At 46.9% G+C, this 16723-nt stretch overlaps 1 protein-coding gene across 2 annotated transcripts in view; it reads right to left on the bottom strand.

The window, feature by feature from the left end:
• TCTN1 (tectonic family member 1) overlaps window positions 1-15479 on the bottom strand; it is a 75280-nt gene extending 59801 nt beyond the window's left edge. Inside the window, exons 1-3 of one of the 2 annotated variants that reach the window (XM_029619188.1) lie at window positions 15185-15479; window positions 9478-9598; window positions 2765-2895 (exon numbers count right to left, since the gene is read on the bottom strand). In XM_029619188.1, the coding sequence (XP_029475048.1) occupies window positions 2765-2895; window positions 9478-9598; window positions 15185-15422 (490 nt within the window). In that variant the 5' untranslated portion in view covers window positions 15423-15479. The remainder of the gene's footprint in view (window positions 1-2764; window positions 2896-9477; window positions 9599-15184) is intronic. The other variant, XM_029619187.1, reaches the window with a different exon arrangement.
• Window positions 15480-16723: the final 1244 nt, after the last annotated feature.

The raw sequence follows: 16723 nt of genomic DNA, 5'->3' as shown, positions 1-16723 counted from the left end.
GTTAAGGTAAAAGACATTGGAAATGGTGAACTGGTGTTGAGTAGGGGAATGTTTGTGCCCATCTATGCTAACTGGGCAGACCGGATCAGTCAAATTTGGTCTTTTTCTGATGTCATTTTGTTATGTAATTTGAAAAGAAATATATAAACAAAAAGAAAATTAATTTTCAATACTGTGCTACCTTTTGGAAGAAAAAAACCTTGTTACTGTTTATTAATTCTTCATGTGCCAAAAACAAAATCTTAGGATACCCAGTAAACAGGTGGTCAAGTTTCCTGCTTCTTTTGTTTAAATAACTTGGATATCAAGAAGTGTTGCAGCACTAATTTATTTTTCCTCTGCAGTATAATATTTGCTTTTAAAAATATAGATAAAAATATGTCACCATCATGTTAGAACACAAATGGAAGATATGGTCAATACTGTTATCAGCACAGTACAAGTATGAGGTAGCTCTGCCTACACCACTTATCAGTATCACAAAGCCTTCTTGTAATCAACCCCTTAAAAGCACATCCTAACCATCACAAACCCTTTCACACCGTTGTCCCTGCACTCCTTAATCTGACATTCAAGTTATTCAAAGACATCACCTGGCATGTACAGTAAATTCATTTCCTGTGAATGTTCACAAGTCAGCTTTCCTGTTACGGCTTTATTTCACATTTATATTTTAAAACCATTGACTACTCCTAGAAATAGGAAACAATCTAATTGGCTAGGATTTTATAGCTTTCATAATGTTCAGCATTATATAGAAAATTGAACAGAAAATGTGGTTACAAAATATTCCAATATTTTTAAAATGCTGGTTCATGTGCGGTATCAAAATTACAGATTCACATTATTTTAAAATGGAATAATTAATGAACACAAGCACCATGAAAAATGCTTTATCTAGGTTTCATATTTGCCTCTCTCATGTTAACAACTCTATACTATTATGTAGCACACTACAGGGCTGAAAACTCCTGAGCACCTAAAATGTGGAACCTGACACTTGATGAAAGACACTGGCGGGGTCTGGAGAGCGGGAGTTGAAGCAGCTGCCACCAGCAGGACCACAGAGAGAAAGCCAAGGTGGCTGCTCTTGACTAGGCTGCGGAGAGAAAGTTGTGGGAGAGCTATCAGCAGCAGAACTAAGGAGAGAAGTTGCAGGGAACTGCCACTGGTGGGAACCTACTGCTGGGCTGGGGTGATTGAGTATAGCTGGAGGGAGTGGGGGAGAAGAAACTGGAAGGAAAGTGAGGTAGGAATATGTCTGGGAGCAGGGAGAATGTCTAGCGGAAGGGGAAAAAACTGGAAGGAAGGTGGGGTTGAGGAGAGTGCCTAGAAGCAGAGAGAGGAGGCAGAAAAGAAGTAATGAACAAAAATAGTAAAAAAAAAAAAAAAAAAATGCAACAAAGCAAAACAAAAACATTTTCTTTGTTCCTAAAATGTTTTGGCTTGTAACAAGTTGGTTTTTTTGGGGTTTTTTTTTTAAATATTTTACATTATTTTATCACCCTTGGTACTCCAAATACTCAATCTTTTCCCTCCCATAGCTAGTTTTATGTGATACTTACTTTGCTTATTTTGAATTTCTGCATGAAATCACATATTGATTTGACATAGAAAGCCTCTAAACCAAGGAATATCCTAATCAATTTTTGCCAGGGGACAGAATAACTCACAAGAGTAGCCCAGCATTACAAAGCAGTTCAGCAATTAAAAAGGCTCAGCTGATGGTGAGCAAACATTATCATCTTAAAATTATTCAGTGGTTTATGTAACAGGAGTTGGTAGGCTCAGTCCAATTCCCACTGAACAAGTCTCCACCGCACCGTCACAATTTGGTACCAACTGGCACCACTGCTGGCAGTTTCTGCAGAGAGGACAAAAATGGCACAGGCATGGAGAGCACCCTTCAGAGGTGGGTCATCCAAAGCATGGATGAGATGCATTGGCAAGAAGCATAGAGAAGCTGGCACTGCCAATGCCCATGCATAAAAGGAGCCACAGAAATATCTGTATGTATTTTACTTAATTTTTTCCCGCACCATTGAAACATTCCCTTGTCCACCCTGTATGACACGTCCAGGTAATTCATGAGCCCTTATGACCCCAAGGGCTGGAGGGAAAGCTCTTCTGAGATTATACCTCAATACTACTGCAGGGCACACCCATGATAGCAGCAACCCTATTCTCTCCATCCCCAGGTGATTCATCTCCACTGTGAGCTCGTGTACTGTTGGCTCTGTCTGCTATGCTACAGAGCAGCACACTTCAGCCCAAGCCACAGAACAGAAAATAAAAAACATTGCTGTTTCTCCACAAAATGACTTCTCAAACTTGTCTATTCAGGCACCATCTGAAAGCTAAGCTTCTCTCTCTTTTATGAATCCAGGACAAACTGGTGCCTGAACAAGTAGCTCTTAAAAACTCATAAATATAAAAGCATCTATTTAAAGCTATTTTATCTGCCATAACAATATTCTTTAGTTTTAAGTAAATGAAAATAAGCCTTCAAATAAAGTGCAGGTTAATGGTTATTTTACTGTCTTAGAAGTTAAACAGAACTCTCAAACCGCTCAATTAATAACGAATGTGTACAGAGTTGTAACATTCAGATGTAGCAGTGGGGCACATAGATGTCTATGCTGCCAAGGTCTATAGAGGCATGTGGCTTGTTGTTCTGCTATGAGATTGTCACCACTGCACACAAAGACATGAACGCTGGAGCAAGGATAATCTTCTCTTGTGTTTGATAGCACAACATACTTACAGTTGGTAGAATAGATGCAGAAAACATTTGGATTCACTTGGTTAACTAAGCTGAACACTCTTTGAGGCGGAATGGCAGTAAAATTCATTGAATATGTAGCTGCTTGCTGGCTACAGAGCTCACTGTCACCTCTGCAAAGAAATGGAAGCTTTGAGGATGATGAACATATTACAGCAGGAGTGTTAACTACTTGCAACAAAAACTAGATGTCTGATGAATAAGGCTGAAAAAAAGAAAGGAATTTCACTTTTTTTCCTTGGTCTTGGTTTAAAAGCAGGCTTGGGAAGTTACACTGCTGCAAAAATAGGTGATTTTCACACAACAGTGCAATGGTAATGTCACTATTTCCAGCTATACTTCAATGTTTCTTACAGCTTAGCACCAGCTGCTTTACACTTGTATTTTTTGCTGCATAAATAAATACAGAGGAGGCCATTTTCAAACGGAGTTATGTGCATAAAAGGTGCATACATCATAGCAATTTTCAAAATACACTTACACGCATAAAATCTTTTAACAATTAAACCTTATGGATTGAATATTCAAAGGAGTTGTGCGTGTAAAAGTAGCAATTTTCAAAAGTCCATTTATGCATGTAAAACCTTTTGAAAATTACCTCCATGGTATGGATATGCATTCATTTCAAAACCTAATGGCAATCTGAACCAAAACAGGCATTTTTGTTTTGGTCTGTTTTACCCTGAAGCAAATACATAATCCCCCCAAACATTCCTCAAATTTTCAGGTTCATTCGTTTCAGAAATTCACACAAAAGGAAAAATTATTACTTATCTGATCATTTCCTTTCATTTAGTGAAGGGTGGGTCAATCCCAACAAGTGGGCTATGCACCTCTGCCAGCAGATGGAGTCGGAGCAAAAGCTGACATCATGGCTACATAGTCCTGCCTGGACATCATTCTGCCAGTATTCTCTGGAAAAGCCAAACTGTGGACAAACTTGATTAAATTCTAACATTATTAGCAATCGGCAACTATTCATGTATCCCAACCAACAGGAATACTGAGCTCAGCCAAAAGAAGGAACATATTTAGCAAACTAAGGGCTAGAGAAGCCACTTACCAGTTATCAATGAAAAGCAGGAATCATACTCTTCATCGCTCGCCCTAAGAAGGCTAACCACAAAATCCAAATCTGGCAGCCAAGGGTGGGTCTGGGATTCACCTACCCTTCACTAAAGGAAATTAAATTATCAGGTAAGTGGTAATTTTTCCTTCCTTAGCATTTGGGTAGATCAATCTCAACAAGTGGGATGTACAAAAGTTAAGCCGAAAAGGGCAGGAGGCTGCCAGCGGCCCAGTCAAAACCACCCACGCAAAGCAGCGTCCTCCCTAACCCTAACATCCAAGCGGTAATGCTTGAAGAAGGTGTGCAAAGATGACCATGTCGCCACTCAGCAAATTTCATCAGGTGACAGCAAACGAAGCTCCGCCCACAATACCACCTGAGCCCTCGTGGAATGCAGTCTAATCTGCTTCAGTAAGGTAGCCACAGTAGCCACATAAGCTGCCGTAATGACCTTCTTAACCCAGCGAGCAATGGTTGCCTGAGTTGCTGGTGCTCCCTGCTTACCTCCATCATGGAGCACAAACAGGCGATCAGACATCTGGACATTCTTAGTCATCTCCAAGTAGCACAGTAAGTGACGCTTAACATCCAAGGAACGCAAAAGGCAGTACTCAGCTTCATCTCTGTCCCTGTCCAAGGCAGGCAGACAAATGGACTAATCCAAATGAAAGCCTGAAATCACTTTGAGCAAAAAGGAAGGCACAGTCCAAAGTTGAATGGCATCCAGAGTCATACGGAGAAAAGGCTCAAGGCAGAAAGAGCCTGCAACTTAGAGACCCAACAAGCTGAACAGATTGGGGTAGATTTTATAAACTTGCGCACGCGCGAACAAGAGTACACAGGATTTCAATAGATACGCGCGTAGCCGCGAGTATACATTAAAATCCGGGGTTGGCGCGTGCAAGGCTGCCCAAAATTGGCAGCCTGCGTGCGCCGAGCCGCGCAGCCTGCCTCCGTTCCCTCCGAGGCCACTCCGAAATCGGAACGGCCTCAGAGGGAACTTTCCTTCGGCCTCCCCCCACCTTCCCCTCCCTAACCCACCCCCCCGGTCCTATCTACACCCCCTCCTACTTTTGTTGAACAAGTTATGCCTGCTCGAGGCAGGCGTAACTTTGCGCGCGCCGGGCCGGCTGCCGCGCACCATGTTCCGGTCCAGAGGCTGGTCCGGAGGCCGTGGCCACGCCCCCGGATGACGCGCCAGCCGTGACACGCGTCCCGGGGCTTTGCGCGCGCCGGAAGCCTATGCAAGATAGGCTCGGCGCACGCAGGAGGGGTTTGGGGTAGGTTTTCGGGGGTTACGCACATAACGTATGCGCGTAACCCTCTGAAAATCTACCCCATTGTTACCAGAAAGAATACAAAGTAAGCAGCCACAAGGAAAAGGTATGCAGTGGTTGAAAAGTTGGACCCTCCAAAACTCGAGGACCAAATTAAAATCCCACAAAGGTACTGGAAGCCGCAAAGGGGGGGGGGGTGTCACGAAGATATTTAACTCCTTGTAAGAAATGGGACACGACTGGATGGGAAGAGAAAGGCCCTCCATTGATTCTTCCCCTGTAACAAGCTAGTGCCGCAACTTGAACCTTCAAGGTATTAAGGGCCAAACCTTTAAGCAAACTGTCCTGTAAAAATTCCAAAATCAATGGAATATCCACCTTGAGCAGTTGAGTACCTCGCTCGGAACACCAGGCCTCAAAACCCTTCAAACTCTAATGTAAGCTAGAGAAGCAGAAAAATTCCGGACCCAAAGAAATGTGGAAATTACAGAAGGCAAATAACCGTCCTTCAACAGCTGAGCTCTTTCAATGGCCAAACCCTAATAGAGAACTGACCCAGATCTTCATGCAGAATGGGTCCCTGATGTAAAGATCAATCCGAAACAGCCGAAGGGGACTGCCCATCAGAAGTCTCTGGAGATCGACATATCACTGCCTTCGAGCCCAATCCGGAGCCACTAAAAGAACAGTATTGCTTTGACTCGCAATAATCTGTAAAGCTTGCCTATCAAAGGCCAAGGCAGGAGCACATTCAGCAGGACGCCATGTGGCCACTCCAGAACAAGAGCATCTGTGCCCATCGCTTTTGGGTCCTGCCTGCAACTGAAGAAATGTGGAACTTCGCGTTGTTGAAGTTCGCCAACAGATCTAGATCTAGTAGGCCCCAACAGTCCACTAGGAGCTGAAAGGCCTCGTCCGCCAGCTGCCATTCTCCTGGGTCCAAGCTTTTCCTGCTGAGGAAACCGGCTCTGATATTGTCTTTTCCGGCAATGTGAGAGGCGGATATGCTTAGGAGATGCTGCTTAGCCCATACCATGGGCACATCTATTTTCTCCAACTCTTGTCGACTCTTGGTTCCACCCTGATGGCTGATGTAAGCCACAGCTGTCACATTGTTGGACATTATCCAGACTGCCCAAACCCAAACTGCTCGTGCCTCCAGTCTGTTGATGTTTCACTGCTGTTCCACTGCATTCCAGCGCCCTTGCACCTCAAACTCCTGACAGTGTGCTCCCCTCATCCTCGCATCTGTCATGAGTACCAACCAATTTGGCATCATCAGGGACCCGGTTGACGCTCTTGAAGTCCAGGATTGGTCGGAAGGAGCTGTCCTTTTTGGGAATGACGACGTAGATGGAATACTGGCCAGATCCCTGTTCATCCAACGGCACAGGGACTATGGCACTGAGCTCTTGTAGCCTGTCGAGTCTGGCACACCACTGGACACTTCCCGAGTCCTGCAGGGAGAGATTAGAAAGCGGTTGGGGAGTTCCCGAGCAAATTCTAACGCGTAGCCTTTGTTGATCACATCAAGGACCCACTGATCCGACATGATTTTGACCCATTCCTCAAGAAAAAGGGACAGACATCCACCTAAGGTGGGAGCGGAGGAATGGGCCAGCCTCATTTCATTGGGAGGACTTTGAGGTGGAACCTTGAGGATTAGCATCTCGGAACGGACATCGGCCACGAAAGGAATGAGACCAAGACTGGGATCTAGTGGAGGTGGGTCTTTGGGCAGTCACTCTCGGCCTATTGTACCTGCGTTGTCCTCGAAATCGGGAGGGCGAAGGGAAAAAGGATTGCCTAGGGCGCTCCTCCGGCAGTTTATGAAACTTATTGTCCCCAAGAGATTTGATAAGCTGATCCAGGTCCTCCCCAAAAAGCAACTTATCCTTGAAGGGGAGAGTGCCCAACTGTGCTTTAGAAGAGGAGTCCACCGCTCAATTAAGTAGCCAGAGGAGGCACCTAGCCGACACTGCCGAAACCATGGCTCTATCCTGTACCTGAAGGAGGTCATAGAGAGCGTCAGCTCCATATGCAACTGTGGCTTCCAGCCATTCCGCCTGTTCCACCTCTGCAGACAGGAGGTCCTGGGTGCTGAGTAGTTGTTGAACCCACCTGAGGCTTGCCCGCTGCATGAGACTGCTACAGACTGTTGCCCGGACCCCAAGCGCCAAAACTTCAAATATTCTTTTGAGGTAGACCTCCAATTTGCGATCCTGAAGGTCCTTCAACGCAGTTGCCCCCACTACCGGGATAGTAGCTCTCTTCGAGACAGCTGCGTCTACCTTGGGAATCCGGAGCATATCCAGACACTGGTCTGGAAGAGGGTAGAGCTTGTCCATGGCTCTGCCCGCGCGTAAACCGGCTTCCGGTGTCTCCCATTCCCAGAGCAGTAACTGCATTAACATCGGATGAAAAGGGGGAGGTGCGTGGAGGTGCCCTCAGGCCGGTGAGGACTGGGTCGACGTTGCTAGGAGTCGCAGCAGTCGTGTTGTCCTCCGAGGTCGCATCTAAGCCCAACTCGGCCAAAACATGGGGTATAAGCAGATCCAGTTCTTCACGCTGGAACAGGCGTAATACCCTGGGGTCGTCCCCCTCTATCGGTGGGTTCAGAGTGAGGACATCGGCATCCGGGTCGGTGTCCGGTATCTGAGGGGGCGAATCAGCAGGGGCCAGAGGGACCGGGACCCCTGGGACCACCTGAACCCGGTTCGCCCCCTGAGAATCAGGGGTTCTGGAGACAAAATGGCCCTGTTCCCCAGTTTGCACGAACGGGGCCGTCCTTGTAGCGCGTCTGCCGGGCCAAGAATGACCAGCTGATTTCTCCGGCACAGAGGAGCCTTCCCCGCCGGTCAAACAGCGTGAACATACTCCCTCGCGGGAGAGCTGCAAGGCAGGCTCCCCACACGCTATGCAGAAAGCCGATAGAAGCATAGGGTAGGGGGGCAGATCTGCCGCGTGCAAAACGGCAAGAATCACCGGTGCCTGGCTGAGAGCAGGGAAGAGAGATAATCAGCTGCCCACTCCTTCCCCTGATCGAGATCAGGTTCAACGCTTGTATTTATTTATTTAGTTTTAGTTTTAAGAAACAGAGGAATGAACTTCTCTGTCGGCAGACCCGAGGTATGCTTCTTCTCTGGGTCTGCGTGGGGAAGGAACTGGACCACCAGTTTCATCCCTAGCCAGGCAGGTCACCGGGTAGAGTCCTAGGCTGAAGATCTCAAGGGGAAAAGCTCCATAGGCACCCAGTAAGAGCAAGGGGCAAACACTGTTGCTCCCTAACAGTAATTAAAACTTCAAGCGTTTTTTTTTTTAAACAAAATAGAAATTAAGTATAATAAGTACTTGCTTGATCCAAAATAAGACAGAAAGAGGGAGAAATTAGACTCTCAGAGGGGAACTGCAGGTTCTGCTATCTGCATCTGCTGGAGACAGAGAAATACTGAAGGGACGCAGGGTGAGCACTGTCCTGATATAGGATATCCTTTCAGTTTTTCTGTCTCCATCTGCTGGACAGGAGGATCAACCCACTGTCTGGACTGATCCGGGTACGTACAGGGAAAAGTTGAATATTATTTTATTTGCAATTAAAAGAAACTATCTAAAAAATGCACATCTTATTGGAACGATGATTATTGAAAAAGCAATGATGGTCGGAGACTGGTAGTGCTTATTATGTTGGTCCATAATATTGCTTTATTTCTAATAGAGTTGTAATTCTCACCACTGTTTGGACTAGTGCAGACATTTTTGACTGTTGGGTTAATTTTTAACATGCTATTTTGAGCCATGTCAATTTAGCATAAATCTTAGAAAGCATTATGTAGACCAATCAATTTAGCAGGTAAGTGCCTCTGGTATGTGTGCCTTCAACATGTCAAAATGGATAAATACTTGCTTTTATCTTTACTTTTAATATCTCATTGGTTACACTGTTTAACTTTGTTTCCATTTATGAGGTCAACAGAACAATATCCTAAGGGTTTATTATAATATTACTTGTCAACAGAATTCTTTACTTTGGGCCCTATTTATTAATATTTATCCCACAATCATAATGGGAGAAAAGCCTTAGTGAATCAGCCCTTTGTCTATCTCTGCATCTCTTTACTACTTATAGAAAATAATGGTCTCTAATAATGTTTTAATTGTGGTCTCTCCTTCAAGAGTTCATTCAATTAGAAAAATCCCCTTGGAAACTTTTCACAATTGGAAACACCCATACCACTGAAATAGTCTTATAAGTGAAAATCCTAAAATCCTGTGGGTCTAATTTATAAACAAGTTTGCCCAAAAGCCCAGACTTAGTCAACCAGGCTGGCTGTACGTTTTCTAAAACATACCTGACCACAGGAACTGAGCACGTGGAAAAGACACTGAAATCTGCTGCACTGCAGTCAGGATCACAGCAACAATTGACATCACACTGTGCAACCAGTAAGTCACACACACACAGCTTCGTAACTTGGGAAGAAATGTAAAATAAAATTAGAAAAATGCAAGAAACAATGAGTATATATCAAAGGACTGCAATGTGGAAAGCCAGACATTATCATAGAATTAGAAAGTAACATGGTAATCTAACTAGGATAAAGTATCAGATGATACAAAAGTTTGATTGTCTATGCATTGGTTTATTGGATACAATATTAAAAAAAAATTCAATCTGAAGAGATTATTCAAAATGCACTGGGAAATTGTCAATTTCAGCTCTTTCAAGTACAGCACTTTTTATAGATGTTCTTGCTTGTAAAATCAGTTTGCAAAAAAAAAAAAAAAGGAGCTATTTTTAAATTGTGCAAATAAACTGACTTACCAGTTTTCTTCTCTTTTTTTTTTTTTGCCCTAAATGTAAATCTTGACCTATACATCTGCTCAGATTGTGGATCATAAACTGAATGTCAATTAATAGATAAACATGAAGAATATGCAGAAGAAAACCACATATTATTAAAATAACTGCACATATAAATAAAGACCACAGTGGAACAAGTCTGAGCTTCTGGCATAAACAAAGCGGGCAGTGGTAATACATGGGACATTATCACCACCTCCATCCTCGCAATGTCCTTAAACAGGTAGGACCTACAGAACTGAACAAAGTAGTCGAGGTGGGGGTGTTACAGAGTCAACAGTACATCCTTTTCCCAGCTAATACCTCTACTCCGGTTGCTTTACTAAATTGCAGGCCGATACAGTAAGGACCGGTAGGAAGAGGTGCGTTACGGCCGGGTGCACCCGCGTTTGCCGCACGCATAGTTCGGATCACCTACCACTCGATACTGTATTTAAATAGCTTGCAAATGCAAGCCGCGTCCAAGAAGCGTCCGTGAAGCGTTAGGCCCGCGCAATCCATTTTACTGTATAGGCGCTTTATAAGGCGCCTATACAGTATCCTGGGTGCGTTGGTACCTGTCATTTCAAACGTCATTTCAAATGACGTTTGAAATGACAGGTACCAGGGGGGATTGCGAGTCCTCTCCCCCCCCTCCCGAAGCAAGGCAGCGCGAAAATTAAAACAAAAGTGAATAAAGTGTAATAAGAGTAATAAAAGTAAACTTACTGCATGTGAATTTTCTTTGAACAGTCGTCTCTCTCTCTCCTCCCGAGGCGTGTACTGCGGCTCCCCTGCCTCCCGGGGGGCAGCCGGCGGCGAAAGGGCGGGCGAAAGCGAACAGGCGAAAGTGAATGAATGCACGCCCGTATGCGGCGGGAGTGCATTCATTCACTCACCTTCGCCGGCGGGCGTGCATTCATCCAGCGGAGGGAGCCAGTGGCAAAAGCGGCTTCCAGCAGCCCCCGCCGGCGGTGAATGAATGCACGCCTGTGTGTGCAATTTGGGAGCTCAAGGCATGACGTCACGGCGTGTGACGTCGGCATTCGCTAATGCACTGCCTTGAGCGCCCAAATTGCACACACAGGCGTGCATTCATTCACCTTCGCCGGCGGGGGCAGGAGAGCCAAAGCGGCTTCCAGCAGCCCCCGCCGGCGAAGGTGAATGAATGCAATTTGGGCGCTCAAGGCAGTGCATTAGCGCAGTGGTTCTCAACCTTTTTTCTGTCAGGACACACCTGACAGATGGTTCTCACATGTGTGACACACTGACCCATGATCGTCACGGGGCTAGATGTAAAAGTACAGTTTGCATCCATGGGAACCCCCCCTGACCCACAATAATGGATGTAAAGCAGAATTATGACATTCCCCATACAATTCACCCTACAAAAAAGATATTCTGGTTCTGGTGTCATCTCAGTAACAGCAACTCAAACTCCTTCTACTTCCAGGCTCAATAGCCCTACTTATGAAAAGACAGAAGTTTACCACCAATGCATGTCCTCTTGAGAAAACGCAACAAATAAGACCAATACAAACGCTTACATGCTAGTAAAATATCTCATCTCGGTAACAGACACAGAACCGACCTAACATACTCCCAGGATCTGTAGTAATGCACATAAACTAATCCGCACACAGTTACACCTGTATTATGGAATACACTCAAACAGGAGCAACCCTATCTATGAAAAGGCAACACTATAAATATTAAATCAGGCCCTAAAAACCAATACACCTCTTATTAGGAAAACAGAACTAGCAAGCAGCTATAGATCCCCACACAGAAATAATTGTAAAACTATACTAATAAGCAGAATAAATGTTTCTAAACAGCTATGAACAGAATAACATCCAACAATTAAAAACTCATAAAAACTATTAAAAAACTCATAAAAAACTCATAAAAAATTCTCCAAACACCAATAAAATATTTCAAAAAAAGCAGACACATCACACAATATTAAATAATTAAAATGGCAGTCAATCAAGAAAAATAAACTTAAAAAGCCACCTTTACTTACCCCCCTCCAGCAGCTCTCCTACTCCTCTTCCATGCAGGCCGTAGCACACAGCAGAAGCAGCAGTAGAGGCTAAGCTCTATACTCATGGTCCTCTTCCTTAATGCCCATGTCTCTCACACACACACACACACCATACCAGTCATGCCCCCATGACCAGTTTCTGTCTCTCACACACCAATCATCTCCCAAACAGTCTTTGACACACACACCAGTCACCTTCCTGAACAGTTTCTCTCATGCCATACACACACACAGGCTTCCCACTCCCGTGTTCTACTTACATATATAGGCTTCTCACTCTCATAATCACTTTCTCTGTCTCACACACACGCACCAGTCTCTCACTCCCATGCTTGTTCTCTCCACATGCACAGGCTTCTCATTCCCATAATCACTTTCTTTCTCTCACACACACACACACACACCAGTCACCTGATCTCTCTCATGCATACACACACAGGCTTCCCACTTCCATGTTCTGTCTTACATATACAGGCTTCTCCCTCACATGCTGTCACACACACCCAGGTTTCTCACTCCCATGCTCACTCTCTTCACATGCACAGGCTTCTCATTCCCATAATCACTTTCTGTTACACACACACACATACACACACACACCAGTCTCTCTCTCATTTCCATGCTCGCTCTCCACTGCACAGGCTTCTCATTTCCTGAATCACATTCTTTCTCTCATATTCACACACACCAATCTCTTTCTCTCATACACACCGTCACCTTACCAACCAGTCTCTCGCTCTCATGCATGCACACACACACAGGCTTCCCACTCCCATGCTCTCTCTCTCACATAATCAGGCTTCTCACTCCCATGCTTTCTTTCACACACATCCACCCCCCCCTCCCAACAGCAGGCTTCTTACGCCCATGCTTTCTCACATACCCAGATTTCTCACTTCAATGCTTTTTCTCTCTCTCACACACACATACATCAGTCACCTCCCTGACTAATGTCTCACACTCTCACATACACATCAGTCATCTCCTTGAAAAGTCACTTTCATTGTCTCTCACATATACACACACATCAGCTCTCTGACCAGTTTCTCTCACTCACACACATGCTCTCACTCACACGCAGGCTGGCTGCTTCTTTCTCTCACACACTTCCTCTTCCCCGCCCCTCCCCGAGCACAAATGGTAGCTGCAGCGGCCTCCTCCTCCAGCCCCCGCAAGCCAAGAAAGTAGAATCCCATTGGCCGCGGGAGGCTCATGCTGCTCTCTCCTTTCCCGATTACCGTCTGCTTCAATTGCTCGGGGGCCGATGCTGCAGCCGCCGCTGCTACTTTATCACGCGGCACGGTCTTTCTCCTTCCTGCGCACCGCGTATCACTTCCTGTTCCGGGTCACGGGGGGGGGGGGGGGGGGGGGGTGGCGGCAGGCGCGGGAAGAAGAAAAGGCCAGCCACGGGTGCCACAGCTGTTTTTAGCACTGCTGCCGTTCCCACTGGGCTTGAACGTGTTGATAGCCTGGCGGCAACGGCAGCAGGGAAGAAAGAGCAGCGGGAGAGACCGGGAGCACGCGACACAGTAGCCGGTGCTTGGCGACACACTAGTGTGTCGCGACACACCGGTTGAGAACCGTTGCATTAGCAAACGCCGACGTCACACGCCGTGACGCCAAACGTCATGACGTCACGCCTTGAGCGACCAAATTGCACGCACTCATTCACCTTCGCCGGCGGGGGCTGCTGGAAGCCGCTTTCGCCACCGGCTCCCTCCGCCTGGATGAATGCACGCCCGCCGGCTCCCTCCGCCTGGATGGATGCATGCATGCCCGCCAGCGAAGGTGAGTGAATGAATGCACTCCCGCCGCGTACGGGCATGCATTCATTCACTTTCGCCCGTACGCTTTCGCCTGCCGCTTTCGCCGCAGGCTGCCCCCGGGAGGCAGGGGAGCCGCAGAGCGCGCCTCGGGAGGAGGGGAGAGAGGACTGTTCAAAGAAAATTCACATGCAGTAAGTTTACTTTTATTATACTTTATTTACTTTTTTTTTAATGACATGTCGAGCCGATTTTCGCCCTGCGCCTTGCTTCGGGAGGGGGGAATTTTGACCGGAGCCTGCCTATTGCTGTCACACCACACTAACGCCAGGGTAAGGGTCCCAGGGGGTGAGGGGGTCGTTTGCCCATGAAATTTCGTCTATCTGACGCTCCACACTAACGCAGGGGTAAGGTTAGGCGGTAAGTTAGCAGGTTAAACGCGCGGCAAAACTACAGGTTAAAAAGGAGATAATCGGGGCGCACATTGCTGTATGGGAGGGAATAGCTAATCGGAGTGTTTACATCTCATATACATGCTGCGGGCCGAAAGGGTTACCGGTTGGTTTAAAGAAGAGGTAAGGATGAGTTTAAAGGGGTAGTGAATCGCGGGTTGGACTTACGCGGCCAAATTGTGAGTTAGAAGCAGGGTAACCGTGGCCGCGCTTTACTGTATCGGCCTGTTGATTTGCTAACTTGAGGTCATCGGAGAAATTTGGTACTGGATGCATGGCATGCCCTCCCAGAAGGCGTTAAGTAATGGAATTCAAAAGAAGGTGGGACAAACACAAAGGATACTTAGTAGATAAAGGGTGAAAACGAAGAAAGGATTGGTAAACAGCATGGAACGGCAGTTATTAGCCTAAACAAAACTTGCTGGACAGACTGGATGGGTCTTTTTCTGGTCCCATTCTTCCCTCCAAATCTCTCTCTCGTCTGTCAGTTTCCAATTCTAGCCTTTCTGCCTCAATCTAATGGAGTTTTGTGTTCCAAACGTACGTTTATAAGATCATTGACCATTCTTCCAGTTATTTTATTTTTTCCCTCGTGGCGTTTACTCTTTTTTAGTTTCACTTTGGTTATATGCTCACACATATTAAACAAAACATCTGGACAGCTCGCATAGGCAGAAACTAATACTCATTCATAGGCTCTCTTGTGTTTTAAGAGCCTTTCAACAGCTAAAATTGTCACTAACAAAGCTAAAACATGCGTTTCGTTATATTACTCTTTGATAGAGCAAATCACGAAAAAAAATATCCTTGGCACAGACAAAAAAAAAGGTTATCTAAAAAGTAACAATTTATAGTTTATGACAAAAATAAGTTACACAATTCCAGGGAGCTGCCCTGGGTCGCTACTTCCCGGCGGCTTCAGAGGGCCGCAGGAGCAAGCTGACAGATACCCACCGTCCGTGACCGGAGAGGGCAGCGTCGCTGCGCGGGACGAGGAGCCGGGAATCCGGCTGCTGCTCGGGGGCGAGACGGTGGGCGGTGCCGCCGGGGATCGCGAGGGGACGGGGGGTGTCCCGTCGCTTCCCTCCGCCGGCGGGGAGAAGGGGCCGGCAGTGGCCCAGCTCACGGCGAGCAGCGAGGCGAAGCGGAAGAGCGGCGGCAGGCGGAGAGCGCCGGGCCGCGGCAGAACCATGGCGGCGGCCCTGGGCGGTAACCCGGGGCAACCACCAGCAGCGCAGCCGCGAGGCCTGCCGGGTAAAGGAAGAAGGCTGTGCCGTGCCGCGCGGCGCTGGGTCACGTGCTCCTGCTCAAGCCACCCTGCCGTACAGCCAGGGCTTACGATCCGATGCAATGTTCTTTCGTAGCACTGCCCTAGCAGGCTGCAGCATCCTCTCACGCATGGTGAACTGTTTGCAACAGCAGCTAGATCGTATAAAATATACACTGACTAAATTATATGCTCAGCCAAAGGAGCAAGAAGGGACCGTCCTCCGTTCATACACTAGAGCAGAACTTGGAGCCGATACAGTATTTCAGGCCGATGCAATCCCGTACGTCGGCCAAAGCCCAGGGCTCAACACACGATTGAACATCTAAAACGCGCGTCCAATCGAGCGCATAGGTAATAGTGCTCATCACAAGTAAATTCATGTTGATGAGGCTATTACCTATTTCCCCGCGATGCAAAAAAAAAAAAAAAAGTGTGCCTGAACGACACATTCGAGCCGATGCAGAAAGAAGCACAGGAGAGCGGCTGGCCGGCTCTCCTGACACGCACACAGGCCAGTGTCCTGGGCGTGCGATTCAGTATCCGTTGGCATGCAACCGAGGGCCTGCGGTAAAAGGAGCCGCTAGGAACAACAGCGCATCCCTAGCGCCTCCTTTTTACCGGCGTCAGTTCTCGAACCCACTGACAGCCACAGGTTCGCAATACGGATGCCGGCAAAATTGTGTGGCTGATGCAAAAACGCGGAAAGCGGGCGCTGAAAAGTCAGCGCCCGCTTTCTTACAGGTCGATCCAGTATCGTCCGCTCGAGGATTGCCCGTCTGTAACGTGCTCGTAGCGCACAATTCGGGCGCGCAAGGCAATTCGGCGATACAGTCTCCAGTTTCACGCGTCCGTATCGCTTCTGAAAACAGACGCATAACCCTTTCCGCACCCGGCATGTAAATGAACGAAAAAGCTGTATAATGAAGGAATTAGCTATTCCCCTGCGATACTGTAACGGGCGCTGATATTATCTCCTCCGTAACCCGCTGTTCTGCCGCGGCCTTAACCTGCTAGTTTACCGCCTCCCCCTAGTAGGAGTTAGTGTAGTGTAGTGTAGGGTAAAAACATTGCTTACCCGCCCTGGTCCCGTCCGGTCTCCTGCAGCCCCGTCCGGACCGGACGGGGCTGCAGGAGACCGGACGGGACCAGGGCAAAAAAAAACAAACGAAAAAGTAGCAAGGCTCGGGCCTGCTATGGTAAGTGTAAAAAGTGTAAAAAACAAA

The sequence above is a fragment of the Rhinatrema bivittatum genome, chromosome 11, assembly GCF_901001135.1.
Source record: "Rhinatrema bivittatum chromosome 11, aRhiBiv1.1, whole genome shotgun sequence".
In the NCBI taxonomy this organism is placed as follows: Eukaryota; Metazoa; Chordata; class Amphibia; order Gymnophiona; family Rhinatrematidae; genus Rhinatrema; species Rhinatrema bivittatum.
Note: the sequence above shows the minus strand (reverse complement) of the source record. Positions and strands in the feature narration are given on the sequence as shown.